At 51.0% G+C, this 18,794-nt stretch overlaps 1 protein-coding gene across 9 annotated transcripts in view; it reads right to left on the minus strand.

The window, feature by feature from the left end:
• Positions 1 to 18,794, minus strand: part of GRIK4 (glutamate ionotropic receptor kainate type subunit 4) — a 354,683-nt gene that overhangs the window by 74,268 nt on the left and 261,621 nt on the right. For 8 of the 9 annotated variants that reach the window (XR_012333292.1, XR_004527810.2, XR_012333293.1 and 5 more), the window contains 2 exons: positions 6,799 to 6,906; positions 114 to 332 (listed from right to left, as the gene is read on the minus strand). Coding sequence is in view for 6 of the 9 variants with exons in the window: in XM_073808072.1 (XP_073664173.1) it covers positions 114 to 332; positions 6,799 to 6,906 (327 nt within the window). In the remaining 3 variants the exon portion in view is untranslated. The remainder of the gene's footprint in view (positions 1 to 113; positions 333 to 6,798; positions 6,907 to 18,794) is intronic. The other variant, XM_033861894.2, reaches the window with a different exon arrangement.

An 18,794-nucleotide genomic window follows, 5' to 3' on the forward strand; every position in this document is an offset into this window, starting at 1 on the left:
AAATAAATGAAAACTGCATGACCGATTGACTAATAAATGGAGGATTCATGAGGATACAGCACAACCTCCTGTCCTTCCAGCTGCCCCCCAGCCCACCCCCAAATCCAAATCACCTGTTCTTTCCTTACCCGAGCGATCAGCTCCCCGACCATTCCTGTCCAGGTGCCATTGGCCTCGGGCACGCCGTACACGCCGTCCCCGACCAGGCGGATCTTGTAGTTGAACCGGAGGATCTCTGCCAGCTCCTTGAGCATGTCCACACAGAAGCCCTCGTAGCGGTCATTGCCTTCCATCTCCTGGTGGTTTCCCTTCAGCATTAAATACGGGTTTTCCTGCAGCAAAACTGGGCAGCTGTCATTCTCATCTTAGCCCTGGTGTCTCAGCCACACATGACGAGGGGGTCGGGGACACAGGAGGTTGGGACGAAGATGGGGTGGAAGGAGAGAAGTGGCTTGGGTAATGGGGTGCTTCGGAGGTGGCAGTGAGCTCCCCTCCCTGACTTCAAGACACTTCTCTTACCTGGAACACATAACGGTCCCACTGCACAGAGGGTCCAGTGGAAGCCCCTCCACCTTGTTCGAGGTCATCATCTGACCCCACCCTGCACTTCGTTCCTTCCTTTTCTTCCCCTTCCTTTGTTTATTCCACATAGATGGATCACGGCGGATTATGAGATACAAGGATGCTGACAACAGAGCAAGCGAGATTCTTACATGCACAGAACAACCGCAAACCCTAGGCAGGACGCGTCCAGCTGTGAGCGTTGGGAGGAGGGTCTCTCTGATGAAACGTCCAGGGAAGGTTCTCTGGAGAAGGTGGGATGCAAGCTGGGCTCCGGAGGAAGACAGAACACTGACAGATGGAAGTGGTGTGAATGGAGGGCTGTTCATGGGCAGGGGAAAGGCAGGATCAAGGGCAAAATCCCGAGTGAGAAAGAGAGCGGCCCGTTCGGTGGACAATGGGGCTGCCCTTGAGTGGGAGCCTGGGCTGTGTGGAGGGGAGGGGTGGTGGATACATTTAGAAAGATGAGTTAGGGTCAGCGTGGGCCTTGGGTGCCAGGGCAAGGTGACTGTGCACCATACATATATAGTAGGGAAGCACTGAGGGTTTTAAAGACTTAAGGATGCGAGTAAAGAATGTTATAGAGCAAGAGAGAGGTCTGGGAGTGAGGACGGACCCTCTCCTGAGGGATGCTGAGTCCTGAGCCGCGCTCGGGGTCAGATTGGATTGCAAGGCTGAAGAATCACAGAGAGGGTCAGGCTTGATGCCAGGCTGGGTGTGAGGCACAGAGCGTAGGGTCCTCAGAGCCCTGGAGCCTGAGCAGATGACCAAGGATGATGTCATCGTGGCCACGGATGGTTTGAAAAGGAAGAGGTTTTGGAACGTGTTGAATCTGAGGTGCTGGTCATCGATCCAGGAGGGAACATCTGACTGAATGTTGGAATACGGGGTGAGGGCGGGATCGGGGGCAGAGATGGGGCAGCCTCCGGACAGAGGTGGTGGCTGAAGCTGCAGCATATGAGAGACCATCGGGGGGAAGGACAGCAGAGGGAGAGACCTGATCTTAGGGAGGGGGAGAATGAAGAGCAGCCGCAGAGGAGGACAAAGCAGAAGCGGCCAGAAAAGCCGACAATAGGAAAATGTGGTCATGAAGGTCAAGGAGGAAAGGGTTTCAAGCAGGAGAAGGCAGACATTCCCACAAAGAGAGGAAGCAGGGCTGTGAAAGGGCATCTGGGTCACGTGTCCCTGGAGACCTTCGAAGGCAGGTTGGGGTGGGGAGGGGGGAGGGGATGGCAGAACCCCACAAGGACGGGTGTGCACGAGGGGTGCACGGGTGAGGGCCGACCAGGATGTTGAGAAGTTCAGAGACAAATGCTGGCAGAGCTTCTCCACCCAGCTGCTACCAGTCACGTCTCGCTCCAAACCTCAGTTCCCCCTCTGCCTGCAACAGGCTTGGAGGCTGCCCAGTGTCCACCAATCCCTTGATGATGATTCCCTAAATAGGAGGGTAGCCCAAGGACAGCAGGGTGTAGGTAAGGTGGTAGTGATGGTGTCTTAGGATGGGAGGGACCAGAGTACATGTGTAGGTACAAAGGGAGGAATCCTTAGAAAAGGAAGAAAGAGAAGGCTAGTCAGTGCAGCAAAGTCCTGGGAGAGCCAGGGTCTAGGTGAACATGGGAAGTGGGCCTGGGGGTAAGGTGGAGAGCATGGATGTGGGTACAGAGGGGGCACGGAGGAGGCCCAAGATACAGAGCCGTGCCAGCCCCCAGAGCTGGGGGCAGGTAGGAGGGAAGGCTTGGTGCCTGGAAAGGTTTCCTCAGGGAACACAATGTGGGGTGAGCAGAGAGGAGTGCAGGGTTGCCCAGGCCCAGCTGAGTCAGGAGGCTGAATGCAGATGGGCAGCTGGGAGCAGGGCTTGCAAGGACAGGTGGACTTGGGGACGGGCAGGAGGGGAGATGGCTGAGCATCATGGTGGAGTCAGTTCTAGAAGTCAACAGAGGGAAGTGCTGAACTGCTGGTTTGCTGAGCTCAAGCTGAAAGGGGCTTCTGGGCTGGGGAAGACGGGCAGCCAGAGAGGCCAGAGGTTGCAAAGGGAGGAAGAGGGAGAGCGGTCTTGTGGGTGTGATGAAGCGGAAGAGGGGAAGGTCGGAGGTTCCGTGCCAGGGAGAGGGAGCTCCAAGTTGAAGGTGATGGGCTTCTGGTTCATGGTCAAGTGCGCTGTCATGTCCGTGAAATGGGCCCAAGCTCCCTGACTTCCACACATGCTGTCCTCAGCTCACGGGCCTCTCTCTGTCCTGCTTTTGCTTAACCTAACTCATCTCTGTCCCTGGGGTCCCATCCCACCTCTGACCCCAACCCACTTCTCAGAACCGCTACCACACTCGCAGCCAGGCCTCCACACACGCATTATTCGTCCTCCTACACGTGCCGGCTCGCAGGTAGAACGCACGTGGAGCCTGGGACGGACTCCTCCCTGTCTCTGGGGCCCCCACCTGGCCCCAGCATCCAGCACTTGTGGATTGTGTGGGTGAAAAGTGCTGAAATGGCCTCACCGACAGGGCCTGGCTGGGCATTTCCACGCCTGGGTTGGAAGGCAACCTCCCAGGGTATCTTTAACCATCCCAAGGAGTGTCACAAAACTCTTCTCCCCGAGAACTCTCTGCACTTGTTAATTTAAAATTCACTGACATATTTAGAGTAAATAAACAGGAAGCCAGTGCTGGAGGGAGGAACCGTGTGGGAGGGGGCGGTGCTCACTGGCACTTTGGAGGGTCTGGGGGCCGCGTGCTGGCCTGGAGCCCTGTCCTGGCGGGCAGTGATGAGGGCAAAGTGCTTAACCCGGGTTCTGATGCAGGGGTGTGTTCTAGGGGTGGGAGCTGCGGCTAATTCTGTGTATTTGCCGGTGTTAACCAATAAATCACTCGCAAGTCCCAACTGCACCCTGACAGTAGCAGGATGCAACAGGCCTGTGTGCTGAGTTTTAAGGGATAAATCATTCAGATGGCCATTTGCCAAGGAGGTCCCCCAAATGGCCAGCAGGGACTAAATTAAGGTAATCATTCCTGGTAAGAGTTACTGACTTCTACACACATGCACAAGAGAAGGTTCCCATTTGAATCGTACTGGCCATGTTTTTAAATGTTCCCTTTCACAAAAGTGTCCTTCCCCACCCTCATGAGCACACGTGTGCATATGTGAACAACCGTGTGCGTGCATGCACTCACACACAGGCACACACACACAGGGTCAGACTGACTTTCCCAGTCTAGAAACATGACCCTGCGGTCTCAGTGTCCCCGTGGGTCTGTGCCAGAGCTCTGAGCCCCGTCCAATTCCAGTCCCGGAAAGGCAGGAAGTACAACCCGGCAATGTCCCCATTTCTCTCTCAAACTCTTAACTGGCTTTTGAGGGACATCTCTGACCCTGTAGGAAGGAATTCCTTCATTCAAATTCTAATCATCAGGAACTTCCCTGGTGGTGCAGTGGTTAAGAATCCGCCTGCCAATGCAGGGGACACGGGTTTGAGCCCTGGTCCGGGAAGATCCCACATGCCGCGGAGCAGCTAAGCCCGTGCGCCACAACTACTGAGCCTGTGCTCTAGAGCCCGTGAGCCACAACTACTGAGCCCATGTGCCACAACTACTGAACCCACGTGCCACAACTACTGAACCCGTGTGCCACAACTACTGAAGCCTGCATGCCTAGAGCCCGTGCTCCGCAACAAGAGAAGCCACCGCAATGAGAAGCCCGCGCACCGCAACGAAGAGTAGTCCCCACTCACCGCAACTAGAGAAAGCCCGCACACAACAACGAAGACCCAATACAGCCAAAAAAAAGAAAAAGAAAAGAAAATTGTAATTATCAGGCTCCTACTTTGTGTCAGGCCCCCCAGTCTTTCAGGAGCCCTCATTCTGGAAGGGGAGGTAGAGCTGTAAACATCAACTCTAATAGGAGAAAGGTGTGTACAAAATGTGAGAGGCAGGGAGCAGGCAGGAGGCAGATGAGGGAAGACCTCACGGAAGAGGGGACATCAGAGCCAAGCTGTGAAGGCTGTACAAGTATTTCCAGGTGGAAACAGGAATTCACAGAGAGGGTATTCCAGGCAGAGGGAACAGCATGTACAGAGGCAGGGAACAGCATGACGCAGTGAGGAAGTGTCAGGCAGTCCAATGCTGCCAGACCCCACGTGGCATGGAGAGGAAGCAGGTACAGCAGGCTGGGCTGCATGACGAGAGGTTTATATTCCAAGCTCAGGGCCGGTCGCTCCTGGGCAGCACTGAAGTGAGGAAATGACAGGACGGTTCTGATTTTAGAATGACCGCGCAGCCAGAAGGGCGGGGCTAGGGAGAGACAGACTGAACAAGTGAGAAGGGGATCTTTGAGGAGGCCACACGCAGCTCCAGTGAAGAGGTGGTTACACCTATGTTAGGGCATGCGCTTGAGGATGGACAGCAGGTGACAGACTCAGGAAGTCCTTCAGAGGCAGAGCAGGTCCCAGCAACCGTGCGCGTGTTGTCCCAACTCGGCCAGGACTGCCGGTCAGCATCGCTACAGCTCAGCCAGGCGCCCCCAGGTCTCAGGGGCTTGGTGACACCCCCCCCCAAATCCAGCTGACATTTCCACGTTGGTTCAGATGAGCTCAGCTTGGGCTGAGATGGGGAGTGGCTAAAACCCTGCGAGCTGGAACTGCCTTCTCCATCCTTTGCTTTGTTCCCTCTGCCTGGAATGTTCCTTCCCAGACGGCCACGTGGTTGTCACCTCACCTCATCAGGTCTCTACTCGGATGTGCCCTTCTCAGTGAAGCCAGCAACCCCTCTCCCCTTCCTCAGCTCTGTCTACACCTGAGCACCTAGAACAGCGCCCAGCACACAGGAGTGCCCCCCAAATGTTCACTGAACGAATGACTGAAAATATTCGGTGAGCCCCTGTCTTGTACCAAACGAAGGGAGAACTCACAAGCTTGACATTCAAGTCCCTAAGCATTATGGGCCCAGCCCACTTCTCCAGCCTCAGGCCTTTCCCTCTCTACCAATGCCCATTTCCTAGAAACCTGCACTTTTTGGCATTTCCTGAGTGCCTGATAATACTCTCTTAGTCCACTTCTCCCTCCTCATCAGCCCTGTCTTTGGGGGCCCATCCTCAATGTCCCTCTCCTCGGAAGCTTTGCTGACCTCCCCGATGGCATGGGACCTCTCTCTCGTTCACCCCCCATGGCGCTAGGCGTGCGCCTCTTTCCTGGCTTTTATCCTGCTCTGCTCACGGGGGATCAGTTATTTCAGTGCAGGGCTCCTGAGCCCCAGGAGCTCATGAATGTAGTGATGGAGGTCCCTGAGCTCTTTTTATCATCTCGAAAGCCTGAAAGAAACGGACACGTTTCCAAACCTTGCACAGTTAGCAACAGCACAATAGGCTAAACAGGCTAACAGTCGAGTCTGTTTGGGGCTGGGATTCCATCAGTGCGGCCACACTGATTATCTCCTGTGGATAAGATGCTGGGCCCGGCAGGGAAATAGGTTTTTGATTGGTTAAAAGGAGGTGGGGGAAGGGGGCAAACTCATAATTACTTAATACATGCAGTTGGTTAATGGACAAATCTTTTAAAACCTGAAGTCTTCAGGGATGGGGGGAGGGGAGAAGAAGATGACTTTGGCCGTGAACGCACTTGATTCGTGCCGTCTAATAAATTACAGCCTGTTTGAGGACAGAGACTGAGTCTTACTCAGCTTCGTGTCTCCAAGAATGAGCACAGTGCCTGGCACATGGGGGAAGGGCTTGGTAATTGTCGAAGAGAAATGAATCAAATAAAAAAGGCAGATGGTCCCTTGCCCTACAGATTGCGAACTTTCTTCTGACCATCTGGAAATGAAGAAAGAGGCCATGCAAACCCATTGAGATTCAGGTGTCCACTGCCAGGGATGCAACTTGTACAAGTAGGCACCCAGCAAAGCAGGCTGTCGTGAAAGAGTAGGAGCCGCCCTGGGGGACTTCTCCCGCGTGTCCTAGGTGCCCTGCCCTTGGCTGTGCACAGCTGCCCTGGCTGTCAGGGTGCCCCTGGAAGAGGCGTCCACAAACTGTGCTGTCTTGCCACCCCATCCTGCTTCCCCAGCTGCTTTGGAACTCATCAGATATCATTTCCATATGAAACAACAACTTGAGTTTAATTACACTGTCATAAATTGGCCTCCGTGCTGTGATTAGAGCTCCCATCTTCTGTTCACGGGGAGGCTGGGAATGCCTGGAGATGGAGGAGGCACCCCGGAGAGTGGCAGCTGGGAGGCCCAGGGGGCACCCGCTTACCAGGATGGTGGTGACGACCAGGGTGGTATTGAAGAGACTGTCGGAGACGTTGGAGGCGTAGAGGCGGCTGTCCATGCTGAGGCCGTCTGCCACGTGCCACTGGCCGATCTGAGGAGACCAAGGAGACAGGCTGGGAAGGGGTGGGGGGAGGAGAAGGCTGGGGAGCTGGGGTGCTGAGGTCCTTCGGGCCTCCAGGGCTGGGGGAGCTGAGAGGCCGGTCCCCTGCCTCCGGCGGGGGTACATGTACATCACAGAAGGAGGGAGGGACGCAGAGTGCAGAGCAGAGGGGCGGGACCGGGGCGGAGCTACCAGGGCTGGGGGGTCAGGGGTGGGTGGGGAGACTGCGAGGGGAGGGGAAGACTTAAGAGAGAGGTGGAAGAGGAAAATGGAAAAAGAAATCAGGAACGCAACGCAGTTCAGGGATGCTCTCTCACCCAGAAGGGAAGGGAGCCCCTGGAATTGCATCATCTGGAGGCAGGACAGAGCCTTCCCTTTCACTACAGTCTGCCTTCCATAAAGCTCATTATCTAAATAAGAACCAGAAAGGCTACTGGAGAGAACTGGCCTTACGAGGCTCTTCAATAAATGTTTGCTGCACGGTTCAATGGATGGATGAACCAGAAGAGGGAAGGAAGAGCAGGCTCTAGTCCTGGTGGATTCGCTTTGCTGGCTGCACAATGGATGGATGAACCAGAAGAGGGAAGGAAGACCAGGCTCTAGTCCTGGTGGATTCACTTTGCTGGCTGCGAGAACCTACGCAAATTACTTCGATCTTTGCGAGTTTCAGTTTCCCCAGCTATAGATGGAGGCAGTAACGTTTGCTCTGCCTTCTTAGAGCCAGCTGAGATCGTGCATGTGCCAGTTCGAGGGTACATGGTTCAGCCAGACCCACGAGGGTGGATCTCCACTGAGTAAACCCAGAAATGACTGAACCTCTCTGAAGGTTTTTCCTCATCTGTAAAATGGGAATAATAGAAACATTATGTGGTCATTGTGAGAATGTATTTCAGCTGAAACTCAATAAATGCTTGTTTCCTTCCTTTTCCCCATTGTCTTGACTCCTAGGGGGGAACATACCCGCAACTTACTCAGTTCCCCCATTTTAGAAAGTCACCTAAATCGAAATTCAGCATCATTGGGTTTTTAGGGAGTTTGTTTTCTCAGTGGAACCCTTTCTATAACTACACATACGTGTGTGTGCTACCAATACATTTCTACTGGCTGGAGCCCCTGGCAACTCACTTCTGCTGCTGGGTGCTGGAGGTGGGCCACCAGGAGAGATGGCTGATAGCTGGCTAGGAAACCAATGAAATGCACACATACGCCTCTGCCAGGCCCCAGCGGCAGCTTCCCTGGAAAACCCTCACAAGTTCCATGGATGCCACATGGCTCTACCCACCAGAGCTGGGCTCTGGGTTCCTCCTGTGGAAGCTCCAACCACAATAAAGACACATCTCACTCTTGGTCCCCACCCCCCCTCCCCCGGGGCCGGAGCGTTGGGGGTCACAGGGGGCAGTAACCATCTCCCTGACGTCATGGTCTGGACCTTGAAGAGGGGAGGGCCAGGCTGGATGCCTCCAGGTCCAGGCAGGAGCCCGATGGTCTCCCCAGGTGAGTCTTTCACCTGCCAAAGGAGAGATGACCAAAAACCCCTCTCCAAGCCTCAGCAAGGACGCCACCAGAGGGGGCTGGGCAGGTTTCCCCACCTCTGCGTGGGCAGAAAAGTGAGGCACGTGCCCCTGCTCATTTTAGTTTACAAGTCGTGTGCTCTGCACATCCACACCGGAAGCCCCGTCTAGATAAAGAAACTGACGCCAAGATAGGAGCCCAACTTGCCCGAGGTCACCTCCCCATCAGCTGAGACCTCTGAGCGTTAACCCCTGGGCTCTTAACCCTGGATGAGCCTCGCCAAGGAAGCCTTCGTGGCTCTCCTGCCCGGCTCTTCCAGCGTCCTACTGCACGTCTTGTTTACTTGTCCACCTCCCCGGCTAGCCTGTGAGGGGCTGGCTTGCTCGTGCTCACAGCCCGGCACCCTGCTCAGGACCGGTACTTGGAGGCCGGGGAAACCATCACTTGGGCTAAGTGCTGCTGTCGGTAGGGCATGAACAGGAGGTAGGCAAGCGTCCTCTGGTCTCTGGAGGGTCCACAGCGGGGACCAGCCAGGTCAGGGTACGGCCCGAGCTTCCCCCCCTCCCCTCTCTCGGCAGGGGAGAGAGATGGGGAAGATGAGGGATAAGCAGCTAGATTTTCAAGTGAAGGGCAAAGGAGAGCAATAGTTACCGGACCCCTCCTGTGCTGGATGTGTTCTATCATCTCTTTGAATTCTCCCACCAGCCTTGTGAAGTAGTGATGATGTTTTTATGTACGAGGAAACTGGGGCTCAGAGGTTTAATGGCTTGCCTAAGGTCACCTGGCTAGCAGGTGATGCACGGGCTTGAACACAGAGCTGTCTGACTCCTAAATCCAAGACTTTTCCGTGTCCGCTGCTGTCTCTTGGGCGGGGATGCCAAGGGCTCCTCCACATAAGGAGGAGGAGAAAGGCTCAAAGGAGTCTCGGCCACACAGCAAGAACCCTGGACACGGCTTTTTCCCTCCTGGGTTTTTACATCCACAAAGTCAGGTGAAATGAGGCTGCTTCCCTCTCTGCAAAATGGCTAGAATTGGCTTCTGACAGTCTCCTAGGATAGGAAGGGCCAGATTTGGACAGAAGGACATAAAGAACAATTAGGCCGGATGTCAGCACCTGGATGTTTGGGACAGGACTGAGCTTCTCAGAGTCCTGTCATCTAAACATGCACTTCACACCGACAGGACCAGCAAGACCTCCCCCCCACTCCCCCCCCCATTTCCCCCCCCATTGTTCTCAGGGGACCCAGTCCTCACTGATTGCCTGCCCCAGCTCCACACTCCCTGTCTGACCCAAGCCACGAGGTAGGTAGGTTGCCACAAAAGCCAGAGACAGAAATAATTTACCCAGACCCAGATCCGACAGCCCGAGCCATGTCGCCTCCCACACCCACCTCCGGGGACGTGGCAAAAAGACAAATCAGCCCCCAAGCTCCAGTCAGGAAATGAATGTCCCACCAACCCTCCCATTAGCCCCCAAGAAATTAATAAACTCATCAGATCCAACAAAGCGGCTTTGGCAGCTATAACCCGGAGCAATCTAACTGAGGAAAGGCAGTGGGAAGGAGAGCAGGAGCCAGAGCCAGGCGCCCTGGGATACAGGCTAATCGCCCCACCCACTGGGCATCTTGCATGCCACACACATGCCAGGGGTGGGCAGGAGAGACAGCGCTCATCACCGACAATCTGCGGCTCTGTCTCCAGCCAAATTCCCTTGCTCCACCCCGCTGACACCTGCCCCCGAACCTCCTGCAGGGACAGCGGCTTTGTAAACCTCTTCCACAGGCCCACGTGTGCCGGCTTGACTATGCTTCAGGTAATGTCTTTCCGTGGCCCGCTCCCTGTGCTTTGTGTCTCTCCCACTTGCTCTGCCTTCCCACCAGTTTAGAGACTCCAGGGGTTGCAGTGAAGGGAGGAGAGGGTATGGATTTGGACACCACCACTGCAAGCCCATACAGCACCTCAAGGCAGGTAAGAAAAAGGCACCCCTGGGCTGATGTGGCCCTGCGGGTGCGCAGCTGGGCGTGCTGACTCCAGCCTCTACTCAGCACTGAGCTTTTCACAGTCTGTACCACGAATGCAACGGCCCCAGAGTGGGAGGACCTGAGTTTAACTTGGCTTCTCTGCTTATGAGCTGTGTGACCCTGGGTGAGTTACTTAATCCCTCTGAGCCTCAGTTTCCCCATCTATAAAATGGGGGTTAAAATAGTAATGATTACTTCCTAGGGTTCTTAAGGAGATGAAATCTGATGGTATATGTGCCAAGAACTAGGTGAGTATTCATAGAATTTGTCATGCCATCGTCTGAGACAGAAGATGGGCATCTCTTCTGTGCCCTCAACTGTAGACTCCAGTTGAGTAGATGAGACCAGTGTCTCATACTCTGGTTCCTGCGCCGGCAATGTCAGCGTTAGAAATGCCAATTCTTGGGCCCCATTCCAGATTGACTAAATCAGACAGTCTAGGAGCAGGACCCAGCAGTACGTATTGTAACCAGCTCTCCAGTGACTCTGATGCAAGCTGGATTCGAGCAAAGCACATAGAGCAACTCAGACGACAAACATGACGTCAGGGAGAGGCAAGGGTGCAGGAATGAAGAGAGGCTGAGGGCGCACCTGTGGCAAGCTAGGAAACGTTTAAAAACTGGCTCTCCAGGAAAAAAGGCCTTGTCTGATCTGCCCACGTCTGTGGTGTAAACACGCCCACCATGGCTGACTTCACGCTACCCACATGCAGTCACGGGACACCGAGTTGGGAAAAGTGTATAACGGGCTCTGGCTGGCCGGGCAAGCTGCCGCCACCACGCTCACAGGCCCTGTGCTGGACGCTCGTTTACGCTTACGCATCTCACTGCCACCCTACTTATGAGTAAGGAAAGTGATGTCCACCTAGGTAATAAGTTACCTGAATCACAGAGCTGAGGTGTGGAAAAAATCAACGTGCTGCTTCATTGCGATCACAATATTTGAAACAAATGTGTATTCCTTCCCACGGCTGATTCTATGCTCTCAGAAGAAACTAGAAGTGCTTCGTCAAATATGAAAATCGAGGTAAATATAACTGATATGACACGTGTTCGCACGTGCACAGAAAGCATCATTTATCCAACTTCCTCAAAGGACACAGAATCTATATAAATTAATAATCATCACCTTGCTCCCTGGCTGTATAAAAATTAAATAAATCAAATAAAATTCAAATTAAAAAATAATAATGTTGCTCCTTTAAGCACTAAAATTGGGGGGGAGGGTCTTAATTATTTATTTGCAAGTATTATTTCCCAAAATTCTTTCAAAGGGAATTATACTTTCTGCCGTCCTCTTAAACAGAGGAGACATCTTTACCTTCATGCAGTGTCATCATTTTGAAGCCAGTTATGATCCTGTCCTGTGATATAGTGCTGCTCATTGGTTACTGAAATGTGATGGCCTCTCACCCTCATTTCCGTGCTTTCCTAAGTTAATTTGTCTACTTTTCATAGTGTCTCTTTTCTGATTGTGAACCGTCATTTCCTTCTGCTATTTGGATAGCTGTCTCGAATTGGTCCTTTCCTTCCAGCAGTTGTGTTTAAGATTCCTGGCTGAGCAACCAAGTGACCAAGCCTGAAAGAACTGCTGTAAGGGAAGTACAGATAAGGCCTGATGGGGCCTTTAGTGAACAGACCCTGTGTCATTGATATGGGCAACCCACGGTCCCCTGGAGAGGTGGGTGCTGTACAGTTGAATGAGTGTGGTCTGCCGTGTGACCCTGGATCAGCGTAAGCAAGCTGGTCACTCCCTCAGCAATGCACCATGGGAAATGCTTGTCCAGGGGCCCTGACCGCAGGCATCACCTGCTGAAAGAGCTGGTTGTGTGTCACCCAGAGACCGCATTAGCATCCAGCACTGTGACCTCGGGGCTGGGTGACCCTGAGCAAGTCACTTAATTTCTCACCTTTCCCTGCCCCCCACCCTAATCCAAGCTCCCACTGAACTTGCCCTGGACTAGGGTCCCCCGGGGCCTCTCTTTGTTCTGTTCTCCACTCAGAAGCAGCCAGCCGTCTCTATCAAGTCTCAACTATGATCACACCGGCCCCTGCTGAAACCCTTCAATTCTTCTCCCACTTTCGTTTAAGGATAGAAACCAAAATCCTTAACATGGCCCACCAAGCCCCGTGAGGCCTGGCCTCTGCCCACCCTCCACGCTCATCTCACACCCTCTTTCCCGGCCTTATCTGTGCTCCCGGCACACCTATGAGCTCACGTGCAACAAGCGCCTTCCTGCCAGGGTCTCTGTGCGTGCTGTTCCCTGTCTGGACTCTCCTTGCTGCCCGACCCCTTGGCCCCCAGCCCCATTTCAGCTAGTCCAGGGGTTGGCAGACCACGGACTACAGGCCCAATCCGGCCCACTGCCTGTTTCAGGAAATAAAGTTTTATTGGAACATAGTCACGCCGATTCACTGTTGTACTGTCTGTGACTGCACTCACCTACAGCAGTAAAGCTGCAAAGTCTAAATTTTTACTATCTGGGCCTATTTTATAGAAAGAAGTTTTCCAAACCTTCATCTAGTTTATACCTGTTAAAGCCTCAGGCCTCAGTTGAGAAATCACTACCTTCAGGAAGCCTTTCCTTTAACTCCCAAAGTCAAACTTCTCCCCGAACCACATTCTTTTCCTTTAGAGCATCTGGCCCGGGCTGTCATTATACATTCATTAATGAGACCATTGCTCACCACCTGTCTTTCTCCCTGTGCCGCAGGAGGAGAGCCCTCCGCTGTCGCCTGAGCTGGGTGGTCCTGCCCAGAGCAGCCACACGCTTCTCGCTCCCGCCTAGAATCACTTGAGGTTGTCATTTTGCCGCTTTGTTCTCTACCAAATAGGTAAAAAGGGATTCATGTTTAAAACCCTGAGGGATTTCCTGACATCCGTACCCGCCTCTGTGAGTACACACACGGCTCTGTAACATTTAATATTCTATGTACGTGTAGATGATTGTTCTTTGCATCAGCGCTGCCAGGATGCAGCTTCTAGACAGGCTGACGTAACTCCACGGCCTGGCAAGTCCTTCTGCTCCAGAGTCAGAGTTCGCAAACACTTACTGATCACCTTTGCACGCTGGGCACTCAGCCACGTGATCTGCTTATGTAAATTTCTCTGATTCTGCATCACAACCCTGTTATCATTCCCACCTGAGAAAGGTAGGCGCTTCAGACAACAGTAATAACACTTAAAGGCTTAAAGTAGGCATTTCATACAAGTTTTTGTTGAATGAATGAATGATTGAAATTGAGACTCAGAGATGTCAAACAACTTGCTGAGGATCACAGTTCATAGAGGATGCAACTGGGATTTGAACTCAGGTCCTATTTACTGCTATACTATCTGGTCGGGGTAGGGCAAGTGCAGGCTACCCCGACCTTAAGATCTGGGCCTTCCCACACACCTCTCTGATCACCGTGAACGTGTTCTTTGGAGAATACAGACCTGAAGGTATTCAGCTACAAGAGTCCACGAGAGTGATCCTGACCAAGGCACAGGGTAGTTTCTTAGGGGCTTAGCACAGGGAGATGCAGTGGGAGGGCACCAGGAGACCTACATTTTCTTAACTCTTCTGCCATGCATAAGCTCTGTGACCTAGAGCAAGTCACTTAACCTCTCTGAATCTTCCTCATCTGCAAAGTGGAGATAAAAGAATCTGCCTACCCATAGTACAGCAATGCTGTTGCTAAGCAACTGAGTTAGTGTGTACGATGGCTTTCGATGAGCCCTAATAAGCCATGGGAACTTAAGATAATAGCACTACTGTCCGTCTGGTGGAAATGCAGCTGACCAGAAGTCAAGCTCTACCCTGCCATGTGCTGTGTGGCCCTGGGAAGTCAATTTTGCTGCCTATGAGACAAGGGTAGTTAGTCTTTCTCCCCTTCTCTTATTGGGATGATATGAGGTGATCACAGATGTGACAAAAGTTTAAAGCCCTATGCAAACGCAAGCTCTTTCTTCCAGATCCTTGTTCTCTAGGGCCATCCCAAAGGTGGACGAGCCATAACCAACGACTCAGTTTTTTTAACCTCAGTTTCAGGGTTCAAAGTTGAAGTCCTCACTAGGAAGAATACACAAAATAATGTATTAGTGTCTCCTTGAGTTCACGGAACTAATTTCAACATTCAGGCAGGAAGAATGACAGTCAGATGTGAACCACCATGGCTAGAGGCCCCAGGAATTGAGACTGAGTTATAGTTTGGAGTGTCTATAGTATAGGTCTGTGCCTTGATATATGACCAGCCAAAAAGATCTGTAATGTAAGCCTCTGTGGTGAACCCCTGGCATGAAGGAACAAAATGTTTATGGGCTTTAAATCTAATATCTCCAATCATAAAACTTTACTTCACATGGGAGACTGGATCACGAGTGAGGGGCCCTGCCTCAGGGGTTGACCTGGGGAACAAAGGGAGTTATCGATGTTGGTGGAAGAGCTCATTCTCTCAGCCAAACTATTCTTTTAGCGGAAAACATGTGCTTACATGCACAATACTGTAAACACCCAGGATCAAAGGACAACAGTGGCAAATGCCAAAGGTAAGAGATCAAAAACGATCCCGGGGAAAGCTGGGAAGACTCCCTATCAAATGAGCCCTTCCTGGGCTGATGAAGCCTTCAGCTGAGTTGGTCTAAGGCAGTGTTTTGTTCAACTGCGGCTGCTACCCTTTAGTGGGTTAGGAAATCAATTTAGTGGGTCCAGACCTGCATTTTAAAAATGAAATATATATCCAGAATAGATCAGAGTGCAACCCACACACCAGGGGCAACTACTGTTTCATAAGCTTTGGTTTCAATTATGTGTAGGTGGGTGTTAATGTGCACCCTGGATTGGCAACCAGAATGCGAGTCATGTTCAAAAAGGATGAAAGTGCCTGGCCCAGGGGATTAGGACACCTTACCTGTTCACTACTCTATACGCAGCCCCTAGCAGAGTACCTGCAACACAACTGATGCTCCATAAATACATTTTGGGCATCAGTGAACTCCTATCCTAGTTACTTAGTAAGTAACTAGTTGGTAAAGGACTAACTAGTCCTTTAGTTAGTTAGTAACTAGTTAGTAAAGGACTAACTACAAGTTACTAGTTAGTAACTAGTTAGTAAAGGACTAACTACAAGAAAATTATACAAGCTGATACTTTTGAGCATTTATCACATGTCAAATACTGGACTAAATGCTTTACATTTGTTATTTAATCTTCCCAACCACACTATAAGGGAGGTACTATTGATACTATCATCCCCATTTTACAGATTAGAAAACTGAGGCTCAGAGAGGTTAGCTTTCTTGCCCAAAGTTCCACACGTAATGCGGATTCAACCCAGGCAGGTCCACTCTGCTGCACTGCCCCCAAGATATTAATTTTCCTGGGCTGTGGATGTGTAGTTAAATGTTTGGAAAACATTTTAATTGTTATTTCTTATCCATTGGTATTTGCCATAAGCTTTCCTGCTTGAAAGTCCACATCCCTGAGGTCAGACTTTGCTTTTCCTTGCCTTTGATTCTGACTTATGTATTTATGAGAGGATATTTATTTATTTTAACATCTTAATTGGAGTATAATTGCTTTACAATGGTGTGTTAGTTTCTGCTGTATAACAAAGTGAATCAGCTATACATATACATACATCCCCATATCTCCTCCTTCTTGTGTCTCCCTCCCACCCTCCCTAGCCCACCCCTCTAGGTGGTCGCAAAGCACCAAGCTGATCTCCCTGTGCTATGCAGCTGCTTCCCACTAGCTATCTATTTTACATTTGGTAGTGTATATATGTCCATGCCACTCTCTCACTTCATCCCAGCTTACCCTTACCCTTCCATGTGTCCTCAAGTCCATTCTCTATGTCTGCGTCTTTATTCCTGTCCTACCCCTAGGTTCTTCAGAACCATTTTTTGTTTTTAGATTCCATATATATGTGTTAGCATACAGTATTTGTTTTTCTCTTTCTGACTTACTTCACTCTGTATGACAGTCTCTAGGTCCATCCACCTCACTACAAATAACTCAATTTTGTTTCTTTTTATGGCTGAGTAATATTCCATTGTATATATGTGCCACATCTTCTTTATCCATTCATCTGTTGATGAATAGGTTGCTTCCATGTCCTGGCTATTGTAAATAGAGCTGCAATGAACATTGTGGTACATGACTCTTTTTGAATTATGGTTTTTTCAGGGTATATGCCCAGTAGTGGGATTGCTGGGTCATATGGTAGTTCTATTTTTAGTTTTTTAAGGAACCTCCATACTGTTCGCCATAGTGGCTATATCAATTTACATTCCCACCAACAGTGCAAGAGGGTTCCCTTTTCTCCACACCCTCTCCAGCATTTATGGTTTGTAGATTTTTTGATGATGGCCTTTCTGACTGGTGTGAGGTAATATATGACAGGATATTTAAATAAAGTTTGAGGAAGAGGACAGTGGGGGACAGTGGAGAAAGTAAAGCATCAGGGGTTCTGGCTTCCTGATGTGGCCCTGTCTTCAGCTGGCCCTGGTCTCTGAATTGCACACGTGACCACTAGCTCTGGCAGCCCTTGTTCGGGCTCATCACAGTCCCCTCCACCTGGGGATGCCCAGCTATCCATCACCCCTCGGCCTGAATGTCCCCGCCTTGGGGAGGCCCTTCCCAACCTCTCACTCCCCATCACAGAGACTCAGGCATAATGCCCTGAACTTCTTCTTTGTAGCACGCATCATATAATTATTTAGATAATTATTTATTTCATATAATTATTTAGATAATTATTTGTTTCAAGTCCATTTCCTGCACTACAAAATACATTCCATGACTGGTAAGGCTCTGTCTTATTCCCCACATATGCCCAATGCCTAGTGTGGAATCAGTGCTTAGTAAATATCTGACAATTGCATTAATAATTTCCCCTTTGGAGCTCCAGCTCCCAGGAGAGCGCCTGGTCTAGAATGGGTGCTCAAGAAATATCTGTTGAATTGAATTATGAAGTTCCTTTGGGCAAGTCCCTTCGTTTTAGTCTTCAGTCATCTAACCTATAAAAGAAGGATCTAGTCTAGCTCCTTCCAACTCATACATGAATTCCTGAAAGTGTCAGGTAGATTTATAATGTGGTATAGCTTTTCAAAGGGCTTTGGGGCAAAACCGGAGAGAGACAGGCCTGAGAGGGACAACACAAAGAGGCCTCGGAAGGTGACCGTAGGAGGGCACTGGAAGCTCGGCTGCCTGGACACGAAGATGAAGCAGGTTGGACTTCCCTGGTCGTGCAGTGGTTAAGAATCTGCCTGCCAATGGAGGGGACATGGGTTCGATCCCTGGTCCGGAAAGATTGCACATGCCACGGAGCAACTGAGCCCGTGCACCACGACTACTGAGCCTGTGCTCTAGAGCCTGCGAGACACAACTACTGAGGCTGCGTGCCTAGTGCCCATGCTCCACAACAAAAGAAGCCACCTCAATGAGAAGCCCGTGCACCACAACGAAGAGTGGCCCCTGCTCACCGCAATTAGAGAAACCCGCGCGCCGCAAAGACCCAGCACAGCCAAAGATAAAATTAAAAAAAAAAAGTTCTACTAAAAAAGAAAAAAATGAAGCAGGTGGCCACCTACGAGAAGGATGCCAGGAAGGGCACTGTCCCACCTGCCAGGAAACAGCTCTCTCTGAGCCCAGGGGCTGGTTGATGCCTGGCGTTCCTCCATTAGAGAGCCTGGTGTGAGAGCTGGTCAACGTGGAAATAAATATCAAAGTGTTAACACATTATTATTCAATTCACCAGATATTTATTGAGCACCCAGTCAGCGGCACACACTACTTACAAAGGGATGGCAGGTTTGATGCAAGGGAAGAGGGTGCTCTTCTACTCAGACCACACCTGAATATTGCATATCGTTCCACACACCACTCTTTCAGGGAAGCATAGACTAACTGGAGTGTATTGCAAGCATATTGACCAGGAAAGAGATTGAAATCACATTCCAGAAGGAACAAGTACAAGCAGTTCTGGGAAGGATGGACTAGATGTGTGAACCCAAGAAATGGAACTAAGGACAAAAGGAAGAGGGCTTCAGAAAGAAAGAATTCCACCCAATAGACGGAGAAACTTTCTAACAATGAGAGCTTCCCAAGATGGAATATGCTGTCCCTATAGGTATTGCGTTCCCCAACACTGGAGGCATTCAAGCACAGACCCTACTTCATGAGAACACATTTGCAAGAATTCAAGCATTTGATTTGAGTAGTGATCTAGAGGACCTTTATTAATCCTTTCGGCCCCAAGAATGTGGGATCTAGATTCTACTTCTACATCAGGGGAATCAGAAGCAAGGCCAGAGTATCAAGGGGCAGATGAGGTCCTTGGACACTGTGAGAAAACAAGAGAG

Source organism: Tursiops truncatus, chromosome 8, assembly GCF_011762595.2.
Source record: "Tursiops truncatus isolate mTurTru1 chromosome 8, mTurTru1.mat.Y, whole genome shotgun sequence".
Classification (NCBI taxonomy): domain Eukaryota; kingdom Metazoa; phylum Chordata; class Mammalia; order Artiodactyla; family Delphinidae; genus Tursiops; species Tursiops truncatus.